The sequence below is a fragment of the Hirundo rustica genome, chromosome 11 (genome assembly GCF_015227805.2).
Source record: "Hirundo rustica isolate bHirRus1 chromosome 11, bHirRus1.pri.v3, whole genome shotgun sequence".
Classification (NCBI taxonomy): domain Eukaryota; kingdom Metazoa; phylum Chordata; class Aves; order Passeriformes; family Hirundinidae; genus Hirundo; species Hirundo rustica.
The window spans coordinates 12747941-12773268 of record NC_053460.1 but is presented as its reverse complement, the minus strand read 5'-3'; the positions used below and the strand labels follow the sequence as shown (position 1 = coordinate 12773268).

At 41.8% G+C, this 25328-nt stretch overlaps 1 protein-coding gene across 6 annotated transcripts in view; it reads right to left on the bottom strand.

The window, feature by feature from the left end:
- The window catches only part of ZNF423 (zinc finger protein 423), a 226238-nt gene that overhangs the window by 84674 nt on the left and 116236 nt on the right, over positions 1 to 25328 (bottom strand). For all 6 annotated transcript variants that reach the window (XM_040075307.1, XM_040075308.2, XM_040075313.2 and 3 more), the window contains 2 exons: positions 10252 to 13475; positions 3325 to 3409 (listed from right to left, as the gene is read on the bottom strand). In XM_040075307.1, the coding sequence (XP_039931241.1) occupies positions 3325 to 3409; positions 10252 to 13475 (3309 nt within the window). The remainder of the gene's footprint in view (positions 1 to 3324; positions 3410 to 10251; positions 13476 to 25328) is intronic.

The window sequence follows — 25328 nt, the reverse complement described above, 5'->3', positions numbered from 1 at the left end:
GCAATGTTTCAAAGACCACTGCTCTCTAAAAATTCCAACCCGAGCTCCCCCGGCTCCCCCCCAGCTGAAAGCCTTCCTAAACAGATTCCTTCCTGGCTAACCCCAGCTGAGGAGGTCTGTTCTGCCACACAGAGCCCTCCTACGGGCCCCAGCACAAACTGAAACAAAACATCTCCCCTTTCCCTCCTCTGGGGATGGATCCAGCCTGCTCCTTCCCCGGGGACCCCGCGAAGGACCCAATGTGCATCTGTGTTTGTGCACAGGATATGAAGGGCTAGAGTGCAGCAGGGTAATTTTTCAAAGCAGTGTGTGGGAGTAGCACTGGAAATTCCCTGCATACTGCTTTGAAAAAAATAAACCCCCTACCTCCATGAATTATGAACGGGGCCTCCAGCTCCAGACAGGGAATCTGAGAGGTTGAAGAGGGAGGCACAGCCAACTTAACTGGATGCAGTTTTTAAGACCATGATGTCAGAAATAATTGAATTCTTTAATCATATTATGGACGCTGCTACCTAAAAGGTATTGCTGCTTTGTTGACAGTCACTTGAGCAAAGCAGAATTGTAAGCAAGTGCTTAAGATACGTCAACTATTGATTTTGTGTTTCTCAAAGTATGAGAAGAAAGTGCTGCTGCGAGGTCTTGGATTATCAAAGCCAAGGGATTTTTTACCTAAAAATTACATGTCAAGGCTAACTTCATTGTCTTGGCTCTTCTCAAATTCAAAAGAGAGATAAAAATCTCTCCCTGGAAATGCTTATCCTACTCAAACTCTTATCTTAGATTGGTATCAATCATTCATTTTCCCCAGACAGCATCTCAGTGACTATATTAAACCAGACACCTTAACTTTAGACAGATACAAGTTCATTGAGATGAGGCCAGCCCTAAGCTCCTGAGGACACGATCTGAGGGTAAGTTCCTCCTGTCTCCCAAACACCTGTATGTTCACCCTGTGATCTCAGTGTCCCCCCAGCACAAACAAATTCTCATCTGTAGATTTTAAATTGACAACGATGACATTAGTTACTCCTGTGAACTAGACCTGGGCAGCAGAAACAGCTGTATTATCTTCTTTCTCTTGCTGCCCATCTGGCTAGACTTGTCTAACACAAAGAAGGGAAACTCTGGCACCCCTTATCAGTGATAAACCAGCCTAAGCTGTAAGGAGGCACATGTGTCAGTCTGTCCTAAGGCCTGAAAAAGGGAAGAAAATGCTCAGGCTATGACCAAGGGGGACAGAAGCAAGCACAGGAGGCAGTTAGTCACTCTCCCTACTGCTACGGACCCAGGACTATGTAAATTAACACCAAAAATCTGCACAGCATTCATTGTTTGAGAAATGCTGACATCTAGCCCCTCCTCTTCCCTTCAGTATTCCCCAGTAAAGAACAAAATACCAATGAGCAAACTCATTGGAAACGCCTTTGTTGTGAGCATTTGCATGTCCTGAAGGAGAGGGGGCCAGGAGCCTTGTGAACCGCAGTGTCCAGAGTGAGAGGATGTCTGGCTCCATATTAAAGGATTCCACACTGCTCTTTTCTAAACTGAACCATTAAAAGCAGTGATGACCCTAACTTAATGCACATCCTCAGTCTGTACCTCAGCAAAGGGATATGAAGATATGACATTACAGTGGAATTATCACATATTTTCTTACCACATCCTGGTATTTACAATGTTCTACATGCACAGAACTGGGCCCATAGCAGTTTTGTACTATATGGAGTTCTTCCAAATAACAAAGTAACAGATGTAGAGCTTCAATGAAACAATGGGTGCAGTTTTCACAAATAACAGCAACACAATTTTCACAGCCTCCTATGCCTTCTACACCTGTTGTTTTCCAATAATGCTAAGAACTTTCTAAGGTCACATGTCTGTTACTCCAGACAGCACTAACATGGGCATATAGGTAAATAAACTTCACATATAGGTAAATAAACTTCACATATCAGTTATTGGAAAACTAAGAAATTACATTTTTTCCAAAAGAAAAGCTATAGCTCCCCTCAAATCAAGCAGAACCTTAACTCAGCTTTTCTTGACCTTTGTATTTAAAAATCACATATTAGCTACTGGATCACAAATTAAGCTGAAACAAGTGCTAAGCTTGCTAAGGACTTCTTAAAATCTAGGAGGGAGCTACATGAAATCACCATGGTCCAATTAATAAGGATCTCATTCTTCAAGCCTGCAAACAAGAGATTACATTAACACCTGCTACAAAAGCAAACATTTTTAGATATCTTTATCTTAACCTGCTTGACATTAACTTAAAATTCCTGCCTGGCTCTTGGATGAAAATTATTGTGACTGACATGTATGTTTTTCATTTGGGGGTAGGGGTTTGAAGACTGTGTCAGCCCATATTTCTCTCTCTCTGGTATTCATGCATAATCCACTTCAAAGCTAATAGGAGTTACATACCTGAATTGATGGGAGAGTAATTTCCTAAAATTGCAGAAGGAAAACCATTATGCTTATGGGAGATAAATGCTGCATAGGAATGTATGAGACACAGAGAGCAGTGTCAGGTCCTTGAAGGGTCTCATCCAACACATGCTCACAGTGGCATGTGTATCTTCTTGTGGTCTATGCACCAAAATAAACTGACCTCTTGGGCCAAGACATATATTTATAACATCTGTCCATAGAGGAAAAACCCCTTCTTTGTATTCATCAGAGAAGCAATCATACAGCTGCAGCAGAAATACAACCCATCACGTTACAAAAATGCTTTTACTAACTCCTGTGACAGGACTGTCGCAGAAGGCAGAAAGCGCTGATTTTTAAAACACTTGTACGTCTGAAAAGCTGAACTTTCTGAAGTCCAGAATTGGTGGAAAAAGTAGAAAAAACCCACAGAAATAACTCTGTAAGTGTTTTGTTTTGACAACGTTCCTCAGGAATTCACCACACTTAGCTGGGAAAATGCTAGCAGTTACATCCATTCAATGTCATGACATACAAAATTGAAACATAATTGCTCCTAAGTGGTTGACAACTGGCAAGTACTTTTTACATATATAGAGAGAAATTTATGCTATCAAATGGAAGATACTGTCAAAATTTTGATTTTAATATAAATTAAAATGCTACATGAGGACTCAAAAGGATAAGGAAAAAGCTCAGCAGTAACACTTTTATAACCACATATTTAAAAAGCTTTGAAGTGAAGAATCATTACATCAAAATCATTTTCCTTGAAAAATAAAAAAATAAATTACAGCATGAATATTAACAAGTTATTAGAATAGTGAATGTCAAAGAGTAGAAAAAAACAAGCAGCCAATGAGTGGCCTAGTGTAAAGAATGTCTTACCAATCATATGGTTAGCGACATGGATTTGTATCTCTCTCTCATTCTCAAAGGTCATCTGGCACTTGATGCACTGATAGGTCTTTTTCTGTTTAATAACCAAAAAGAGATTAGAGAAAACTGCACTGTAGCATAAGGCACATGTGATCAAATATATAGCATGTTATATGCTTCAGATTTCCTCCACTGAGGCTTTTTTTGCCCATATATCCCCAATACAGGCTTTTCTGGGACCATAAACACAATCTCTAATCAACAACCTGCTTAAGGAGAAATTTTAATTTCAACTTAAAAAAATTCAAATTACTTGACAATCTGACCGAGTACCTGAGCCACAATGAGATTGTGTCTGTCATTTAACCCATTGCAGTAAAATTCCCCCAGAGTGAAGCAAAAGACAGAAAAGTAACGGTTTTCAGAGTAAGATCAACTTTCTCAAAAAATTCCACCTTTTGCTGAACTCAAAATAGAGTAGGCAGAGTAGTTACTTGGGGAAGTGAAGGAAAAAATGCATTTTGTATTGGTCTCTAATCAGAAATCTTGAAAAAACTGCATTACCACAAATAACTGTTTCCTGGTACAATCTGTTTATATTTTCTCCATCTCAAAGTCATACCAGGGAGGCCTAGCTGCAGAAGTGAAGAGGCAATTACATGAACCATTTATTTAAACAGAAAATGGGGTTTGCACTCAGATTTACTCAGAAACTTGTGCAATGTGGCAGGAAAAAAATCCAAGAAACAGAAATTAAATCATTTGCAGAAATTAAAATGCATGTTGACAAGTTGGACAAGGAAAGGAAAGGAAAGGAAAGGAAAGGAAAGGAAAGGAAAGGAAAGGAAAGGAAAGGAAAGGAAAGGAAAGGAAAGGAAAGGAAAGGAAAGGAAAGGAAAGGAAAGGAAAGGAAAGGAAAGGAAAGGAAAGGAAAGGAAAGGAAAAAAAATCATGAAGGCTAAGCTTTTGTACACTTGCAAAAAGTATTATTTCCCAAAGCAGGAGTATGGTGTTTTGGTTTCATGTACATGCTTATTTACTGCATGGAAACATGCTATCTAAATAGACACTTCTTGAAATGTAATTTAGAAAAAATTGGCCTTTTGTGCCTACGTGTTTCTGGAGAATAATTCCTACTGCAGCAATTGCCACTAGGCACGAGCATAAGGTCTGCATCCCCATGGCCAAAGCTGGTGGCAGCAGAATACACGTGAAATCTCCGAGTGCTGGCCACAAGGGATGGAAGAGAACCCCAAACCAACAGCACTGAGAAGCCCAGTTCAGTAAACAACGCCCTCTTAACCTTTTGAAGGAAAATATTTTTGAGGGTGCACTTTTTTGTGTACTTTTAAATGCACATTACTTTTTCTTCAGCCTCCACCCCACACCCTAAAAACCCACATTTTTAGGACAGCAGTAATAAGTCAGAAGTTTTGAGTTAAACAGAGGAGTTGCTGTCGCCCCCTCTGTGCATGGGATCCAATTTCCTCAAGCACCTGCTGAGGAAAGAACAAATTAGGTGCTACCAAGAGCTTAACTACTTCCCATGTCATCAATGGCAACAAGGTAGCCTGCTGGAGGTTAATGAACAGGCTGTAACACCATAATAACAAATGCACCAGTCTATGGAAGGTGGGCATATTCCATGAATTCTGTACCAGTGTGTATTTGCTTAGGCAGGGCTTTCGAGGCTAAAACAACAATGGGTGATTAACATGATAATAGGAAGAAGGCTATACTCCATTGGCCGAAAGCTGACACAGCCAACCATATAAAAGGAAATCGTTTGGATTGGCTAGTTATCCCTAGGCAGCTCAAGAAAGTGTCCTCCTGGAGTCCATTTGGAAATCAAGGCTGTTAATGGAAAAGCAGCTGGATTTCTGCAGTACTCTTTCTGGGGAATCTATTCTGGCAGACGAGCGCAGCACACGTACGTACACATGTCCTCTCAAACACACTGGCACACACATGCTGAGGCCTCCTAACTTCAAAAACAAAAACAAAACACAAAAAACCCTTGAAAAAGCAAAATAGGATTGGGTAGTGAGTGATTCATGTGGTCATGTGGTCACATGGTCACCTTTAAAACTTGAAACCCTCTTCTTCCTTAAAACTTCAAAGCTAAGTTCTGTGCCTTGTCCAATGCTTATCTCAGCTACAAGGGCTCCCTCAGTAACCAGCTAGAAGACAGTATTTCAGCCTGACTCTGTTTCAAACCTTCAGTTATATTAAACACAGACAAATGATTCATTTTTTAATTGATTTTGGTGCTTCTGAAAGCTACTTACTAACAGATCTGGAGACAGGCTGTCTTTGTTTATCCACAGACCCAGCGCTAACTCCTCCACACCATTTCACAACTTTATAAAACACTCTGCTTGACATGAGGAGCCCTTGGCAGATTTCAGACTTCCTCTCTGTGCCACCTTTAGTCTCAGCTGAGACCTGTGCATGCAGACAAGCAGCTTAAGCAAGGTGATGGCTCCTGTGACAGGGCACCTCACTTGGCATGGAGTGACTTTAATAAATGGCCTATACAGGTCTCAACTATAGCTAGATTAGCACTCAAGTGTATATGCAAGAGGTGGAAGAGCTGGTTTTTTGGCTCATTAATAACTGCCTTTAAAAAAATGTCACAAAACATCCTTCTGTTACCAGTAAATGGGGAGCACCTGTTTAAATACAACTATAATTAGTTGTAGTACCAAATATCATCCTCTACTACTGTTTTTCTGCTTTATGAACACTATTATTGGATCGGTTATCTTTTCTTCAAGTTTTATCTTCACAAGTGGTGACATTGAAGGAGCCCACACACTGAGGAGCTAACTGAATCTAGGTGATGGCATCTAGGTGATAAAAGAGACCAGACGAGCAGGCCTTCAGCTGAGAGCTCATTCCCCACAAAGGCAAGAGATTTAATTCTAGTCTTGGCACACAATTGTAGTAATAACAACAGAGGGTTCTGTTTTCTTTTCTGAAGTATCTATTGTTCCCATGGGTATTCCAGACTATCCTCCTTTAAATCTGGAAATAGTTTCCTGTTCCACAATGAAAATATTCCTCCATTCAAGTGGATTTACAAGGGAAGAGAAGGGTTGTGGGGGAGAACAAAGAGAAGGAACTGAGTCCAAGAAAGTGTGCAAGAGAAAAAAAAACTGAATAAAGGAATACAATAGGGCTTATTCTTCCAACTTTCTATGCTACCTCCTTCTTCACTCCAAATAGACTAGGTGGGCTAAAAATAGTAACACCATTCAAGATGAAAACTTAATGGAAGTCTAAACATTTGCCACTGTCAATGTTAAACAAGCATTTTTCACGATACCTGTGGTACAAAATAAAGATAAATCTGTGTAAGAGAAAGAACAGCTTGAAATGTGGCTGTCTGCAGTATTAGGAAATGACAAATCTCATTACTAAACAATTAGTCATGTTTCTTAAGATATGCACGTTCCTCTAGAAGGCACATGGAAATGAATTAATAAAATGTACTCAAAACTGAAGCTGCTACACACAGAAAGATACTCAGAAAAACAGGAAAGCATCACCTCTGAAGAGATCTTAATGTAATATAAAAAAGACCTTGAACTATACTTGTGTCAGATACTGGAATGATACCTTTACCTGTGATGCTCATATGAAAAAACACTTTCAGTCCTATCCAAACAGAATAGCTCACACAAAACTATACAAATGAAACAAAAAAATGGATGGTAGAGAAATCTTTTACTATTAAGATGTATTTTATTTATTCCTCTTAGTGATGTCTCTTGCAGAAGATCATTGACTTGTCTTCAAACTCCTAAAAACAAATCCTCCAAAGAGGATGTTGCCATATACTCACTGCAGAAACTATGTCTGCCTGGAAATCTGTCTTGTTGATCAACGACAATGGATCCTAGGCAGGCATCCTAGAAACAAGCATGATCAATTTACAGGTATTTCTTCCTGTTTGTTGGCCACACTAAAAATGTGAGGAAGACAGAATACAACAGGATTTTCAAGGTTTATGTGCTTTCTTTCATTCTTATGGATTAAAAAAACCAAGCCAGCCAAGCAATTCTGAGTATTTTTCAATGCTCCTCTAGCAATCTCCTACTGAGCTTCAGAATAAAACCTGAATAAAAAAATAAATTCAATAGTAAAAAAACCCCCAAACTATAACTTTCTTTGTGGTGCTGTATACACTCGCATATATACACAAACTTCAATCCTATAGTAAAAAGGAATTTCTCAGTTTCTCCTGCTTTTTTTTCCTTCCCAAATAACTATTTATTCATCAAGGGCTAATATTTATTTTGTCCCTGTCTTTCACTTTGGGGCTAAATCTTAATTTAAGCTTTTTTCCTGAAATTCTTTTAGGTTTCCACACTCACCTCTTCTATCAAAAAGTAAATAACTGCCGGAGCAACTTCTGACATAGAAAGAAGCTACAGATTTTACATGTTATTATCATATTTTCCATTTGCTTGGATTTCATTCTGCTTATTCTTATTTACTCTGAAATATATATCCACTACTTAAAAATCTAATCTACCTGTATGTTCCTTCTGAACGTATCTTGTCCCAATCTACAACTGCTTTTTCATTTAAGAAAGAAAAATATATAAGTTGTTTAAAAGTGAAATGTAGAAATACTCAAGAGTTGGAGAGAAGTAGCTGTTCTCTGAACATGTACAGATCACTCTACATGCACTGTGCACTACAGATTGCTCCATTAAAGTGGTATTTTACCTGTGTGCAGCACACAAACAAGATGACAAGAGAGTTCACATTCAACTTCAACAAAGTGAAGTAAACACTGTTCTTGAATGCAGAGATGTATCACCATTTAAAAGCCAGTATAATTCTTTGAAAATCCCCCTACTAGGCAAACAGAAAGGGCACTCATTGCCTTCAGAACTCTGAGTGAAACATTAATAGTTTTCTAACTGATATCAGATTCAGGTTTTGTACCTAGAATGAAGGGTAAGATAATGAATTATTCCTGGGACACTTATCTCTGATATTAGCATATGTGCAGGCCACAGACACCAAGAAGGTACCATTTGGCATCATCACAAATGCTGATTTTTCATTATCTTCTACAAAGAAACTCAGAACTTCCCTCATGGGATGTAATTCAAAGCATTTACCTTATTGAAGAACTTAAAATTCTCCCCTGAGAGAACAAGTATGGAAGCTGTCACTGAAAAGAAAGAGTTAAATCAAGAAATAAAGAAAATGGCAATGTATTATGCTACCTGATAGGAAGGGAAAAGTAATTCCATAGGTGCAGAAGTACAAATTAGTCCTACTTAATAGAACAGAGGTATTTTTCAAGAATTTAGAAGAAAATAAAGTCCTGAGGAGGAAGAGGGACAATGACCTAGCCAGACCTAGGTATCACGGCAAAGGAGGGATATTTCCATTCCTCATTCTTCTGCAAAATTATTTGCGTGTGTCTGAAGGCTTAGTCACTCCCAAAGGGAACAACATCCAGTGGTTTTACCAAAGAGAGAAAACAAGAAAAGAAGTGAAGCTTTCTGTGGGATGGCTCAGGAGGCTGGATGGGGGCACTGCTCCAGTATGGCCGTGCCCAGCCCAGCTCAGCCTGCTGCTGCCCCACACAGCCCCACATGGAGCAGGGAAAACACCTCCTGCCAGGGACACAACCTGCACCAGCTCCCTTGGAGGAGCCTCAGTCCACATCCTCGGGACATACGTAGGGCCTTCTCCTACTTACCAGTCTCTGGTGATCTAGCTGAATGGATGGTACTTTCAGGTGCTTTTAATTCACTAAGATGTGTTTGTGGGTGCTTTAATTAGCAGATTGACATAAACAGGCATCTATGGATGGAATTATTCATTAGGAGTTGGGTGCCTAATTTCCTTAGATACTTTTGAAAATCTCACCCCATCATGTTTAATTAAAAATGTCAGATGATATCAATACTCAGATGTGTCTGCTGTTGGTCTCCTGAGAAGATTTCCAAAATCCACTTCTCATTCCATCTGTTCCTGACAGAGGAAGGACTGACTTGGCCCATTCTTGAACCAAAACGTCAACAAATAATTTAAAAAGACTATAAACTGCAAATGATATTAATCTCCTGAGTAGACTTCTGGAACCTTACTTGGATCTGCATGTTCCCGAGTAACTTGTAAGCTAAGAAATGGGAAAGCAGGCTATCTGCAAAAAGTCAAGGACAGCACACTTGTATCTAATCTGCATCAGACAATGTCCAGATTTGCTAAGAAACTACTTATCCCCTACTGGCCTCTACAGATGGACCATGAAGCAGGTTCTTTTAAAGTCACTTTTAAAATCACACACACACACACACAAACAAACAAGCTCAAACAAATGCACACAGACCTCCAAGCAACCTCAAAACATTCACCCTGACAGACATTCCTAGGGACAAGCCCTTTAGCACAGAAGTTCAGTTTAGGTGAGAATTTGGGGGGGTAGGATGGAGATCACTATATTTTCCCTCCTATATCCTCCTGTTCATTATTATTTTTCAGGTAAGAAATAATCTTTTTCCTCAGATATGACAGATTAGATTTTTTTATTGTTTTGAGTACTCAGCATCTCCAGTTTTCATTAAACTACCCCAGCTTTTCCAGATCTGCCAGTTCAGTAGAATCAGAATTCATGGACAAACTCAATCCCCACTGCCCAAGTGTCTCAGCTCTGTGCTGGAAAATGTAGAGCAGTTCTGTGGTAAAAAATCTGATGTGCTGCTATGAGGAATCAAGGTGCCTGTGCGGCTGAGCAAATTCTGATTGTTCTATGTGAATTACTCTACTCTTCCTCCTGTTTTGCTGAGGTTTTTTTAGTAGCACAAGTGATTTTATATTTAAAAAAAAGAAATAATATCAGACCAGTTCTCACATTGAAGGTCTACATTTTATCCCTCAGACACTTTAACGCACAGCTGTACTTACTCTGGGAACAGGGGACGTCTGGGTACCTTTCCTTTGGCCACTGGTCTCAGGTGTCAGGTCTCGGTGGTCTACCTGAATGTGGCTCTCTAGGTCTTCAGCACTTTCAAATTTGACACTACACTCTGGACACCTCAGGCTGCCACATGGCCTCTCGTTCACCTCCTGTGGAGTCAAGCTCGAAGACTGTCCGTTGGTGCTCCTGGTCATGCATCCAGCACACAGGCCATAGGGGAGGCCGTTCACATCCAACTTTACCAAGTCCTGCTTATTCCGGAACTCCTTCAAGCACAGCGCACACTTGTAGAGTTTTTGCAAGGCCTGGCCATTAGGCGATGAGGTTGCAGAGTTTCCTGCCAATTTCTGCATGTGGAACGTCCCATGAATTTTCAGCTCCAGGGTAGAGGTGACCGTCTGCATGCAGACAACGCAGCGAAACCCAGTGAGGGAGTTTCTGAGATCCGGGTGCATCTGGCAGTGCTCGATGAATTCCTCCTCGCTCTGCAGTGGCATTTTGCAGATCCGACATGTCCCTGTATCCAAACTCTTGCTGTGAGTGACTTTGTGCTCCGTTAGGGTCAGGAGCGATGGGAAGCGTTCCCCACAGATGGGGCACATGTAGTGCTTAGCTGGGCCTCGATGGGTCTGCATGTGCTCCCTCAGGCCATTTTCTGAGAAAAAGGTCCTTGAGCAGATATTACACTTGTGGCTACCTTTGATGAATTCTGCTTTCTTCCTAGAACAGTCATCCTCTCCAGGCCTGATGTTATGATCTCTCAAACGATGGTTCTGCAAGAGGACCTCCATAGTGTAGGCAGCCCCACAAATGTCACAGCCATACATGGGCTCAGAAGCATCCACATCGTCCTCGCTGGCTTCATGACTGTTGGAAGTATCTGGATTCTTCATTAACATGTTCTGGATATCTGCTCCTTCTGTCTTCTTATTTGTTGGGGTCATACCATTAGCTGTACCATTCTCAGCGCTAGCATCAAAAACACAATGTTTTTCCCGCAAGTGCTTTTCAAGCAAGATGATGGCGTGAAAAGCTTTGCTACAAAACTTGCAGTTGTATTTTTTGCTGTGGGTTGTGATGTGGCACTGCAGTTCTACCTCTGTGCTGAAGGTCTCACCACAGAAGATACATTTGTGAGACTTTGATGGATTACCCAAGTGACTGTGCTTCACATGGATCTGGAGATCCACCTCCTTCCTAAAATCCCAGTTACAGGCTGTGCAACGATACATCTTCTTTTCATTGCTATGCTTGACTGCCAGATGCACTTGGATAGATACCTTGGAATCAAAAACTTCTTGGCAAAGGGTGCAGTGATACAACACAAAAGTATGCATGTCCAACAAATGCTTCTGCAAATCATCCACTGAAGAAAACTGTTTGTCACAGCTCTCACATACATAATGAGTGGAAGTTGTCATGTAATGTACGGTGAGATGTTGCAGAAGAGAGTCCTGGGAATCAAAGTCTTCTTTACACTGAGGGCAAGACTGTTTCCTCAACAGCAACTCCAAATGCAACTTTAAATGGGTCTGAAAACTTTCAAAATTTGAGAACTTTAGATCACACTGATTACATGGGTATTCGCCATTCGACACTGAGTTTACACTTGCAGAAAGCCGCTGCCTTTTAGGGGAAGAGACTTCAACATCAGAAGAAACTGGACTCTGCTCTGCTTTTGACTTCTTATTGTGTGCCAGAGGAATGTTCTTGTGGTTTTCTTTAATATGCTTTGTAAGCTTCAGGATGGAGCCAAAAATGGGGGAGTTTGTGCAATATGGGCATGAATAAACTTCCATAAAAGACTGTGTTGGCTGAATGACAGGGGAATCCAATTTTGAATTTCCTACATTGCAGTGAGTCTGCTGGATGTGCTCAGTCAAGGTAGCTTCGGTCAGAAAGCCCATGGAGCACTGGTTACAGAAGAAAGCATTGTTGCCATCTTGAGGGGTAGCGTTTGGGCCGCAGTGAGTAATGCGGATGTGTTCCTGCAAGCTGTTGATATCTGCAAACATCTCTGGGCAGTAGTTACAATGAAAGGCAGAAATGTTGCTAAACTGCATCATGGGATAGGCATGGTTTTTGTGCACTTTTCTCACGTGTTCATTCAAGTTGTACAGTGTAGGCATGGAATCAAGGCAAATCTGGCACGTGTGGCTTTGCTGAGGTTTGTCTGCATGAATGGTCTTCAGATGGATCTCCAAAACAGCAAGGCTGTTGAAGTCACGCTTCGAGCAGTAGGGGCAGCTGTAAGTAACTTTAGACCAGTTCTGGCCTTCCTCTCTGTCAACAGACCTGGTTTTCTTTTGTCCTCTCAAAGGCTTTAAGGTCGAATCTGGAGTGGAACCTCTTTCCACCGACGCGCTGGAGTCGGGCGTTGCGCTGCTCATGGACGCCACACTGCCCAGGACTGGGTCAGGGCTGATGCTGTGGTTGCTGGAGTCAGGTTGTCTGTGGCTGTCCAAGTGGCAATAGACTTCCTCCACTGACGAAAACTGCTCTGGGCACATAGGGCACTTGTGTTTTTTGTTGGCATGGGCTTGATGAATGTGTGAGAGCAGCGAGTTTTCATCTACAAATACTTCAGGGCAATGAATACACTGCAAATCTGCCTTCTCGGAAAGCTGTGGGTGGCGCGTCATTACGTGCTTCTCCAAATCTTCAGTCTGACTGAATGTCTCTTCACAGTAATCACACATAAAATCATCCTTCTTCACCTCTTTCTCAGTCTTTGCCATATGTTCCTTGTTCTTTTTATGAGCTTGCATGTGACTCTGCAATGAGCTGGTAGATGAAAAACCACGTTTACACACAGTACACTTGAATGGTTTGCTGGAGCTGTGGGTTTTCAGGTGGATTTTGAGGTGGTCACTGCGGGAGAATGCAGCCTCGCATTCGTGGCAATGGTACTTTTTATCCCCTGTGTGAAGCTTTATGTGGCGATCCCTACTCCTTTTGTGCTTAAAAAGCCGGCTACAGTAGGTGCATTTGAAAGGTAGTTTGTCACTGTGGATCTGCTCGTGCCTTTTAAGGTAGCTCAGGCGAATGAAGGACTTATCACAAAACTGACAGGGATACGGCAGGCCAGTCCCCCCTTCCTCCTCCCCGATGCCGAGATCACACCCATCTCCTATCATCTGAGTGGGTGATGCAACATCTTTGCTGGAGGGAGATGAAGCCACCCAGGAGAGTTGTGGGTCGTCATCACCATCTGTAATGGGAAAGCAGAAAGGAGATTAAAAACAATTCCCAGTGCATCTGTGAAATAAGGACAAAGCTCTCAACAACACTATGGGCTTTTGCTACTACAGCATTAAAAAAAAAAAAAAAAAAAAAATCAACTAAAAAAAAACCCCAAACCAATAAACCCTCTTGAATTTGAAAGGAGGTTTGAGAAAGAGAAATAAAAATATATTTGTACGCATAATTCACAAATATGCCAACATATAGTGTTAATAAAAAGCATTTTTCTTTAGCAGGTTTAACACCTGCTCACTGTACTGTAAAGCAATAAACAATGAATAAAGAAAGCGAAACACAATGTGCAATGAAGCAATACAAACATTTCAGAAAGCTACAGTGTTAAGTGATCACCTGTGAATTTGTGGGTCTGTTAAATGCTACATCAAGATGATTTTAAGTAATGCCTCCATTAAAAAAAAAATCCTTCAGTTCTGTCTCAAAACTGTAACAGAATGTGAAAGGCTGCTTAAAGACAGTGTTGAATATCTAGGTGGAATAAAAGCATCAGATTTGAGAGAGGTCAAGAAAATCAGAGAAGAGATCTGCACCATTACCATGTTTGCTTGTATAAAAGGTAATGTTGCCCTCTTGTTACAAAATCAAACAAATTTTTTAAAGTCTAGGAAAATCACCACTGGAGATCTCAAGACATCAGAAAAGAATCAAGTTCAGGATAAACCAAAAATGGCCTAGCCTCTGTTTTAATAAGTATTTCCCTTACTCAATATGAAACTTTGAAAAATATTTTATCATTCCATATTACCATAAAGAAACACAGAACCAACTCCAGCAGCCCCACAGTAATTTTAGGAAAAATACATAAAATGTTGTCAGCCTTCATTAACAATTGTTAACTTGAAACAGAAGAGAGTGAGTTCAAATATCTTAATTCCAACAAATGCAGAGATGTTGAGCGAAACATAAATGCCACTAGTCTGATATCAAACTAAACCAAAGAACGAAGCAAAAATAAAGTTCATGCAAATGATGGAAGGCGCTGACCACACAAACATTTGGAGATTCCAAAAAGGAGTCAGTCCTCCAGATACACAGTCCTTATATAACATTTAATGTTCCTACTTCGGTTTTTACTAAAACAAACCAATAAAGAAATCCCCGACCGCATGTGTAGGCTACCACACGCGCACTCCTCGTGCCTGCCAACTACAGAGTCACCAGACAGAGAAGGCACAAGTACGGCGAGGAGCTCTCAAAGAAGGGCTTGGCTAGTGAGGGTATCACCACCGTACCAGGCAGCTCCTGCGGCACCCTCTGCTCTGGCAAACACCTGCTTTTCCATCCCAGGTAAAGAAAGAGAACAACGACCTTGGAAAAAACGAAACCAAATAAGCACACCCCAAACAACTTTTCCTGCACGACGGGGATGACTGTTTTCCAGGTCAGGTGTCCGCTCTCTGCACCCCGTGCTCCCCAGAGAGCTCTGCTCCCCCGTTTAACTAAACCTCCTGCTCCAGAGCGATGCTGGACACCGAGAACCTGCTTCTTCCTGCTCCCGAAATGCACCTCGACTCTCAGCAAGCATCCGCGCTTCTAAGACTCTCAAGGTCTTCGCGCTCAACTAGTTCCTCCAAATCTGGTGGACCCCAAGCCTAAAACACAGACAACGAGCTCCTGATTTTTATGTAAACTTTTCTCAGGCTTCACTCCCCCGACCACGAACGGCTCTCTCTCTGCAGCTGCAACAAAGCCTCATGTTCCCAATTTAAGCCACCTCCGCCGCCCACCCCGCTGCCAGCACAGCTTTGTGCAGCCCCCAGGGAGCCCCCAGCCCCCGCCATCCCCCAGCCTCGCCGCCAGCCGGATCCGGGGCTCCGTCCCCACGGACCTGGGCCACGGGCCGGCGGAGGGAAGAGGCAGCCGGCTGCCAGCGCCCGGATTAGGGGCCCCGGGGAGGTGCCGGTAGCTCAGGGCTGCCTAATTCCCTCCTCTCACCAGCTGGGCTCCTCCAGGGGCAAGGAGACAAAGGGGAGCACGAGGGGGATGCTGGGCCTGAACTAGGGCAGCACATGTTGCGTTTGCTGCCGCCGCTGCTGTCTACGGAGAGGGGGAGAGAGGAGAAAAACAACACGAGAAAAAGCACCCCACCATTTGCTCGGGCTTACTGGCAGTAACTATAATAATTTTATATGTCTGTTTGCAGAAATGTTTGTAAAAATACGCGCACTGGAAATATCTCCCCTTCCACAGTCAGGCTGCCCGTGCCTTGTGCGGAGCAGCGGCACGCAGAGGAAGGGCTGCGCCGGGAGAAGCCCGAGCTCTCCAAACGCCTCCACAAATAAAGCTCCATTGTTCAGCTCAGAAACCTGAGATGCGATGGGCCAAATCCAGCGGTAACACAGGATGGGCCAACCACTTAAACTTCCTTACATCCATATGCACTTATGCCAACCATTACATTGGCCCACCACGCAAACTGAACACATCTCTAGAAAGTCTCTTTTTCCTCTGAAATGAACAGATCTACCTCAAAACAAAGTCTAACATTCAAACAGAGCCAGATGCTGCTCTTCAAACATATTGGGCTATTCAGAAAACAAAATCAAAGAAGGCTGAGTGAGTGAAGCACAAAGCCTTTGCTAATATAATTTGGATTCAAAAAAATTTACATTTCTCAGGTTGGAAAGCTGGATTTGTGATAAAATGGAAGTGTTTACATACAGCGCAAAGATTTTCTCCTTTTGTTAGCTTCAGTTGGACCTTTTACCAATTTTCATGTTTAATTTCTAGATTCTTTTTATTCCAGCATTTTCTCATACTTTTACAGTTTTAAAAGAATTTTAGAAGAAACTTTAAGCACCAGAATCAACCTACCTGGATTTCTTACAAGCAAGATACTAAATTACTGAACACCTAAACTGAAGAAATAAGGGAAAACTCATTATCATTAATCTCTTTATGGAATGAATAATAGCCCTGTTAATTTCAACTTGCCATATTAAATTGAAGAAAAGACCTATAATGAACTGAGGGGAAAATTCTAAGGTATTTTACCACAGTAATATTTTAGTGGGAAGATATATTTTAGATGTGGTATGACATGTCTGGCAAAGATGGTTAGAATAATAATTCTACATTAATGCAATCAAAGGAATGTAGCAGAATGAGAAAAATCACTTTCAAAAAGGAGATTAAAGTCATTAAAATGGCTAATCCTGCAAAGTGGGACTGTTCTAAAATAGAGAATCACATGGCTGGTGCAAGGCTTTTGTCATTTGCGCATAAGAGAATCAAAACAAGTATTAAAAGGGTAAGAAATTTCAATACAAAGTTTAATTAGGGAAAAAAAAGAGCATTAAGGAAGCTTCAGGATGTCAGTAGTCCTGAGGATATATGTGCAGGTCATGAAGCTTAAAGGGTCATTCTTGATAATCAATCTCAAAGCAGTACAGTAATTTAGCAACTTAATGTTCAGCACGTTTACAGGACTGCAAGCATTTATCATCATCAGTGAGGAGCTAATTCCCGCCTCAATGCATTCAATAAATGTATTTTTCCTTCTAAGAAGGACAATTTGGCCAAAATGCAGTATAAATCATACTTCGTTCTCTATTTATCTTCCCGATAACACAAGCCAAGTTCAGAGACATATTCATGATGCTAAAACAATAAAATGAAGTCTTAAAAAGATGTGATCTCTTAGAAGGGAGACAAACAGCACATCACAGATTGCCAGGAGTAAGCAGCACTGCCATCTCAGCATACACTGCTGACACTGATATATTTATTATTCCAGAGGTTTTTCTGCTAATAGAAATATAATCAACCAGACACAATTTCCCAGTCCCCACAATCACCTTCCCATCTCCCTGCCCACAGGTAGCTGGAAAGAGTTTGCTCCTGCTGAACTTTGAGCAGAGCTTCATTTTCTTGCTCAGCTGCCCAGTCACCCAGCCCTGGGGGCCACATTCCTGGGCAGGAGCTGCACAAACCCAGGCTACCCCCACGTGGTTGCTTTTCCTCTTAAGAACAGAACACACGCACAGAGACCACATTTGCTGGCCTGGACCAGAAGTTTGTCCTTGCCTCAACCTCTTGTTCTCCAACAGAGTATCATCAGGTCCCCCTCCACTGAAAAATCTCCCTGCTCTGTCCCCTACGTGTGGGGAGTTCAGGTGGCCCTTCTACAGGGCCTCTGTGCCTCCCTCCACACCACGGGCATGCTGCAATGTGGCCTGTGCAGTACAGCAGGCCAGCTCATTCCAGTGCCACCAGCACAGGTTGCGCACCACAGGGCTCAGGAGAGCCTGCACAACCAGCCCCAGGCATCAGAAAAACCCAGGGTCTGGCCAAAGAGACATCTTTAAGCCTCCTCTCCCGAGTCCAGAAGGCATCTCCATACGGGACAATAAACCAAGGAGGTCAGATTTAGAATGTGATCTTATTCTATCAGGTTTATTCCTCTAGCAGAGAGCTAGTACACAAGAGAAATACTTAAATTAACAAACACAATACCCCAAAATTGATTGTTGAAGGAAGGATTGCTGTTTAAGCTCAGACTTCTGGTTATCTCTGAGTCCATGATACACAAGTGAGTTAAAGATGGTCAAAACACTGAAAATGCTTTAAGCTGTTGAAAGTTGATGGAATTCTAGCACCCAAAAATGTAAGTTACTTTTGAAAACAAGCTTGGCATCATAAGACACGCTTCTGAACTGTTCTTCCATTCCTGATCTCCATAATAGCAAAAAGCCATCTGCTTCTCAAGGGCAAATTGTAGGGCTTACTTCTGTATAACTGTGAAAACCCCGAGACATCCTCAGACGGAAAGTCCAACAGAAATGCTATCAATTTCAATAATTATTATTATTGCAGATGCTTAACTATGAGACTGAAACACAGAGATTGAGGACTGACAAATCCTCAGTACTGGTTACAGCAAATTTTGCATTGCTGTACTATGTATTAAAGCCAGGGATAGATCATTACAATGGATTATACTAAGAACCTCACATAGCATACGCTGCTCATTTACACTGCAGTGCTGGTGTGAAATAATGCAAATCAGCGTTTACATAGCAAATGTTTTAAGCTCAACATTTTCAGTGTACTGTGACAGCTTTTTGCTTTTTTGCTGGAGTGTTTAGTCCCATTTTTCTGCAGATTTCCCTCACAGTCATAACAAATAATTAAAGTACCATTAATATTCCAAACTCGGGGGGGTTTATGCATTTCCTAGCTTCAAAGAATGTTTCTGTTCGCTGTGTCACTGAAGGCAGTAGTGGACTGTGACCCACCAGCCCTTGTGGCAATGAAAGTCCTTGTACACTGACACTGCATCTACCTCTGAATGGCACTGTCCCTGCTGGGCTGGCACTGACACCCAGCACTACTGCACACTCAAGCACACCTCACTAAATGAGAGAAGGAGTTCTGCAACTTACTTTTAATTACTCCTCAAAAAATATCATGCAACTGTCCCCCCAGAACTGCTTAACCCACCCTTAGCCAAGGCAGGGAGAAGGGCCTGGGAAGTTCACACTGCTCTGAAGAGCTCTGCCCTGAGCTTCATGCTTCAGTGACATCAGCTTCTTCACCAAACAGGTCAGAGTTCTGTATTTTAAGGCACTGTGCTATTTTTATATACATATATATACACACACACACACACACACACACATACACACACAAATATATATATGTATAAAATGTTCAAAGCAAACATGAAATAGGATAAAAGTCTAAGAGGTGCTAATATAAGTGGCACCACAGGCAGTGCTTTCATTATTATCTCTGACTTGAGAGAAATTCAGTTATCCCTAATCACATGCTTATGAGGTAAGCATTTTTGTTGGACTAAATTACCAAAGGTTAGTGACTCTTTTCCCAGTTTCTCATTTTGCACTGCAATTCATTTTATAGTGATTTTTTTAAAAAGGAAGGAAGATGTCTGGCTCAATGGAAAGTATAAATAATCTGATTTTTCTTCTCATGCAGAGAGTAACATTGTATTTAGAATACAAAATCAGCACAAGATGTAGTGCAGAATTTCAAACACTAAACTTGCTGGGATGTCTGCCACAGATAAACTGTTACACATAGACAGTTTAAACCTTGCTGTCTTCGTTTAAACCTTTCTGTAGTGATCAAAGATACATCTAATTAGTCTTCTTTATACTGCAAGTTGTAAGTACATACAAAGATGTCTATTGAAGCTTAGCTGATATAGAGAAACTTGTTAAGGCAGAGTAATGCATGCCTGAGCCCTTGTCTCCCATTAGCAGAGATATCAAGGCTCAGTAATGACCATCGACAGGGTGATCCATAACGCTGAGCAGATGATAAAAAAAGTTGTTTTTAACGTTATTTTTCACGTTATTTTTCCTTATGTCAAACAGTCTGTATTTTGTTGGTAACAAAAAATTAACTTATCATTAAATAAGTTATTTCACACTTCGATAAATGGCATAATAGGGCTGGAGAAGAAAGTTTTATGTTAGATCTAGGAATAAACTAAATGCTTTCAGAGTTGAATCACTGTTTTTCTTTACTCCCTTTGGAAAAGCAGCAGATACTATATTCTGCTGTGCATCATGGACTTGGGACTGAAAACAGCTGCAGTCTAATTACATGTAAAGTGTACCAAAACATTCCTTTTATCACAGACTGTAAATCTGTTAGCATCTGTCTCTCCTTTGTTTCTTCCACAAGATACAAGCTTGTTTCTACATTTTTCTCACCTGTAGCGGTAATTAAAATTCATTATAAATGAAAGGAGTGAACACTAAAACAAGTTCCTCTGTGTACAGTTCTAAACTCAAATTAGAAACAGCTGTTTGCTAATTCATGCAGTGATGTTTTGTCGTGCTCTGTGAATCAATAATAACTCACCCTATTCCTACCAAAATGTTAGGATTATATATAGAGTTTGCTTAGCAATTTGCTCCTCAGAAATATTCAAATGCACATTCAGCCTTTTTAAAATGAGATTAGAAGATGATACCTACAAAATCATCAATGAAAGAACAGGAAGATCTTAATAGCTTGCTGCTTCTGCTTACCCTGCTACCTAGCAGGTCCGGTGTCATCCTTGCCTGCTTTGATGCCTACAGAGCGTTTAGCAAAAGGGCACGTTGTAAGACAGAGATGTAAAAGAACAAAACTGTATATGGAGTCACGCAAACGCATCACGGATGCAACAGTCACATTGAGAGAATATAACAGAATCAGAGTTTCAGCTACGACATCTACAACTTTCAAACATTAGGAATGACAAAGCCCTCAGGAAAATTAAATCCTAGTAGAATAATTATTACTTATAATAATTAGTTATAAAATTAGTTATAATAAATGTTAATACTTATGCTAATTGTTAGTAATATTTCTACATATTACATTAGCCAGACCACAAACTTCATATGACCCTATTGGCCTTGCACAATTATATTCTGCGCTTCTTGCTACTTGATGTCAACATTTATCATGATTTCAACACTTGATTATGCAAAACAAAGAGAAAACACACAGCAGTTAAGAGCTGCGCCTGCTTTCTTTTTTATCTAAGCATGGGGATGCAAGCAGGGTGGCTGCAGTGATCTGAGCAGCCCTCCCGGCAGCTTTGCAGAGCCTGCTCTCGTCACAGCACGAGTGGGGCCAGCCCTGGGCCCCGCACTGCCCCTTTGCAGAGCCGAAGATCCAGCCCAGAGCACTGGAAGAACATCAGCCTCTGTGCAGGTCTCTGCAATACATGCATTACTTCATGCATTTTCTCATCTCTGTATAGAGATGTTTTCCCTTCCTTGTGTTTTGCTGCTGCTAGCAGGAAGGGTGCTCCCATACAGCATGCACCTGAGACGGAGACTGATGGAAGTGTGGCCAGCGGGACAGCCTTTCTGCTGGGATGAAATGCATGAGATGAATTTCCTAGATTTATGATTTCCTCCCTCCCATTTGATCAGGCAGCTCTCAAATAAAGCAGGCACCTGTTCTCAGGCTGTTTTGCTGAGTACCCTCAGGCACATGCGGTCACACAGCTCAAGCTCTTTCCCTCAGTTCATAACCATAGCACCAGAAACACAGACTAGCTCTGTTTGGAGAAACTCAGTAAATGCAGAAGCTGAAAGTATAGAGAGACAAATGGTCCAGATTGGTGTGATTTAATTTAATGCTTTAATGCTCGTTCTCATGTTTTTGCATTGTACTTTCAAATGAAGTCATCAATTACCATCCATTTAGCTCATTCATAAAATTCATTTAAGGGTCATATCCTGTGTGGTGAGCAGCAAGTCTTGGAAGTCAGTACTGACAAGGACAAGCAGCACTTTCTTTCCCATAGGATATTCAGCTTGTGCAGAATCAAGTCAGAGCTCATTTTGATGGTGTGGGCAGCAGTCTGGAGGAGAAAATGCCTTTAAAACTGGGGCAGTGGCAAACTAGGACAAAGACAGCTTTGCCAAGAGTTCTCTGATAATCTGCTGTCACTGCTAAGACAAATAGCTATCTGCTTCTGTGCTGGTAGAGAATATTAGAGTGGCCTTTCCATTTCTGCAGAGCTGTTCCCACTCTTCTGCCATGTATCAGCTGTGAGCGAAAAGAACCACTAGAAGTGAGAAAATGGACCAGACACCAAAAATGCTCTGTGCCCTCTAGCTAGGGTCACCAGAAGTGATTGCACTGCTAGGATGGCTTTCTATGATGTGACCTTCAACTGATATTATGTGGTGACCTGACCTGTAAGAAAATGGGTTTGCAGTCCCTATCTCTAACAGATGATAAGTACTTTCCAGAGAATAGAATTCTGCTTCTAAATGAGTATTTTCCATCAGTGCTCAGAAGAAGAGAAGACAATTGCCATGTTCCAAACCTGAGAAAAACCTTATGTCTCAAACCTTTGCCCTGCATAGAACTTTACTGCCAAGCTTTCCGGCCTGAGGAACTTAAAGGCGGTCATATCATTAGAGCAAGTTGCAGGGGAAAATAAAACCAGCTTGTTAAGTTAAAAAGAAGGAAGCTGTTCCAGACTCTCATTTTGATCTAGGTGGGAAAACTGTGACACACTTACAATCTCAATGGGTTGATGCTCATGATGAATAGACTTAATGCTGAAAAACACATGTTGGCTGAAATTACTCAGCAATAAACAAACAGTAAAAACCAACATCCAGATTTTATACTGCCTTCAAAGAAGAGAAGAAAAGTAAATTACATGTGACAAACAGTATCAAGTAACCTGTTTTATAGCTATGCACACACATTATTGTTCTGACTTCCAAATGTGTTGTGTATTTACAGCAATCCCACTGAATTCAATAGGAACAGCAGTTATTCAACATGCCTCAAAATTCAAGTGACATAAATATGAGCTACAGCCAGTTCTACTAGAGATATTTTCAGAAAGGTGCATACATTCCCTGTCCCTTTAGTGAATTCAGAATTAAGATTTCATACAAACACCATGAACGGAAATGAAGCTGCACTTGCAAACATCACAACTTCTACATGTCTGGTGAGTGTAGCCCCTCAAGGCCTCCACCTGCCTGGTTTTGGAGGGGCTGGTGTGCCCCAGTGACCCCAGCGGGTATCCCTGGAGCTGAAGAAGCTGCCAGCTCCATCTGACCCAAGACTGGAAATGGGGTTTGCTCCAGCTGAATAAATCTCCAATTCCTTGAGGATGGTGTGCGTTAGGGCAAAGTACAATTTGTTAAGACTTTGGGGTTGTTAGTGAACAATTTTTAAGAAATTAATGAATTTAAAATTTAAAAAGAGCACCCACAAATGTAGCAGCACACTGGTGAATATGAAGCACGTTCCTGATTATCACAAACATTGGTCCTGAATCCGCACCATCTTTGTAACTGGCCTGCGGGGAACTGCATGAAACAGAGGTGAGAAGGAAGTTCTCCACTTATCAATACCTGACAGAAATAACTGAAAGGTTTTAAAAGAAAATAACTATAGGTTTTTTACTATGCAAGATGAAAGTCAAACAGCATGGCTTGCCTAGGAGAGACATGTATTCTGCACCGTATGGTAATGCTACTTCTTTTTTCCTAACAGTACCCACCATTTTAAACAAGAAGAGACTTTTAAAACGAGCAAGCAAACAGACGCATTTGCCACCCGGTAAGATTGCTCTCGGTACACCAGTGTTTCCCGACAACAAACGTGCTGCATGAGAGTCCTTTCAAGTTTAACCATCAGTGACCCAGCATCTGTGATCTGAGGACTTGCACTGCACCACACAACAAAACCATCCACCGAAAGCTGCTCTCTTCTTCCAACACATCTTTGCCCTTTCGACTGAAGGGCCGGATGACAAATCGCACGACTGCGCTCTCAGGCGTTCAAAAGAAAACTGTAGCAACAGCCAAGGCCTCTTTTCCTCGGGCTCACAACTCCGTTGGTGCAGCTCAAGGAGGGATCCCGTGCCCAGCATTGCTGAGACCCCGCTCAGGCTGCAGGGGATGAGCCCTGTGGTGTCCACTGCAAGCACCTCAGTGTCACGGAGCACTGGACATCCCTCTCCTGTGGGCACTCAGCACTGAGAGCAGCCCAGGCTGTGCCCCATCTCCTACACCACAAGTTTGTGAGACACTTTTTGAGCATCTCTAAATTCTTTAGAGGCTTCTCAGGTTGTCAGTCAGCAGCGACCACGCTCCGGAGGAAGCCTCCCGTAGGGAGGATGCTCATCAGTGCAGGCAGGCAGGAGCGGGGAGCGCAGCTGGGGAGCCAGAACAAATCCAACCAGGAGACAACACACAGCCCCTCCAGCCCTGCTGCCCCCTCCTGCCAGGAGCCTGGCAGGAACCTCCCCTCCATCCGTGCTGTGCTCTCAAGCACCACTCGGCCCACAGACCGGAACAGGGGGCACTTTCCTCAAAGCCCCCTGAGGCAGAGACACCTTCCTCCTGAATTGTTTTACAGTCTTAGGTGCTCATTTTCTCTATTCAGATGGCACTAGTGTAACTAGCAATGGGGGGGGTTTCTTCTGACCACATGTGTGTGGTTGGTTTTTTTTCCTCCCACAAAATGCGAATTGTACGATTTATTCTAGTTAGTAACCGTCTCTGTGCCTTGGCCACAGACACATGAGAGAGTGAATTTATAACAAAAAAAGGTGCAGGGCACAATTATTTGTTTAAATGGGATTAAAATTAGGGTTGGAGCGTACACTGAATCATCTCAATTTATCCCTGAAGAGAAGGAGGGACAGCAAATGTCTTGGCACTTGCAAACAAATATCTGTTTTCCCACCGACTTGCTAACAGCACTCCTTCCATTTGAGAGCAGTCTCACACAGACATTGGCACTGATATCAGAGAATTAAATGAAATAAAGGGAAAAGCTATAGTCAATAGCTTTCTCTCTAACTTTACCCACATGATGTGGACTGGTTATACTTACAAAAAGGTATCTGGAAATGTTAATAGACTAAACAACTAGGTAAAAGGAATGAGGAGGCCGTGGGGAGAGAGAGATTGAATTTACCCTACAAAAGTTCATCTTGACACTACAGGTACAGCAAGGCTTTTTACAGAAAGAAGAGTCTCCTAAATTAAACATGTGCGGAAGTGGATATTTAAGGTACAGCCACATTTTCTGCACAGGAAAAATTGTCAAAAAATCAAAACAGAAAAAGCAAAAGACTATATAAAAAAATAAACAACAAAAATCTCTCTGGGAAATCAGGCATCAGAGGTTTAAAAGACACACCTGTATCTCCAAAACCAGATATGCTCAAAAAACATCTCCAGTCAATTAATGGCTGAAACACCCCCACCCCCACCATGGAAATGAAAAACTATTGTTTTAATAAACAACACAAAGTTTTAAAGCTCAGACCAGACTCACTTGCAAAAAGTCT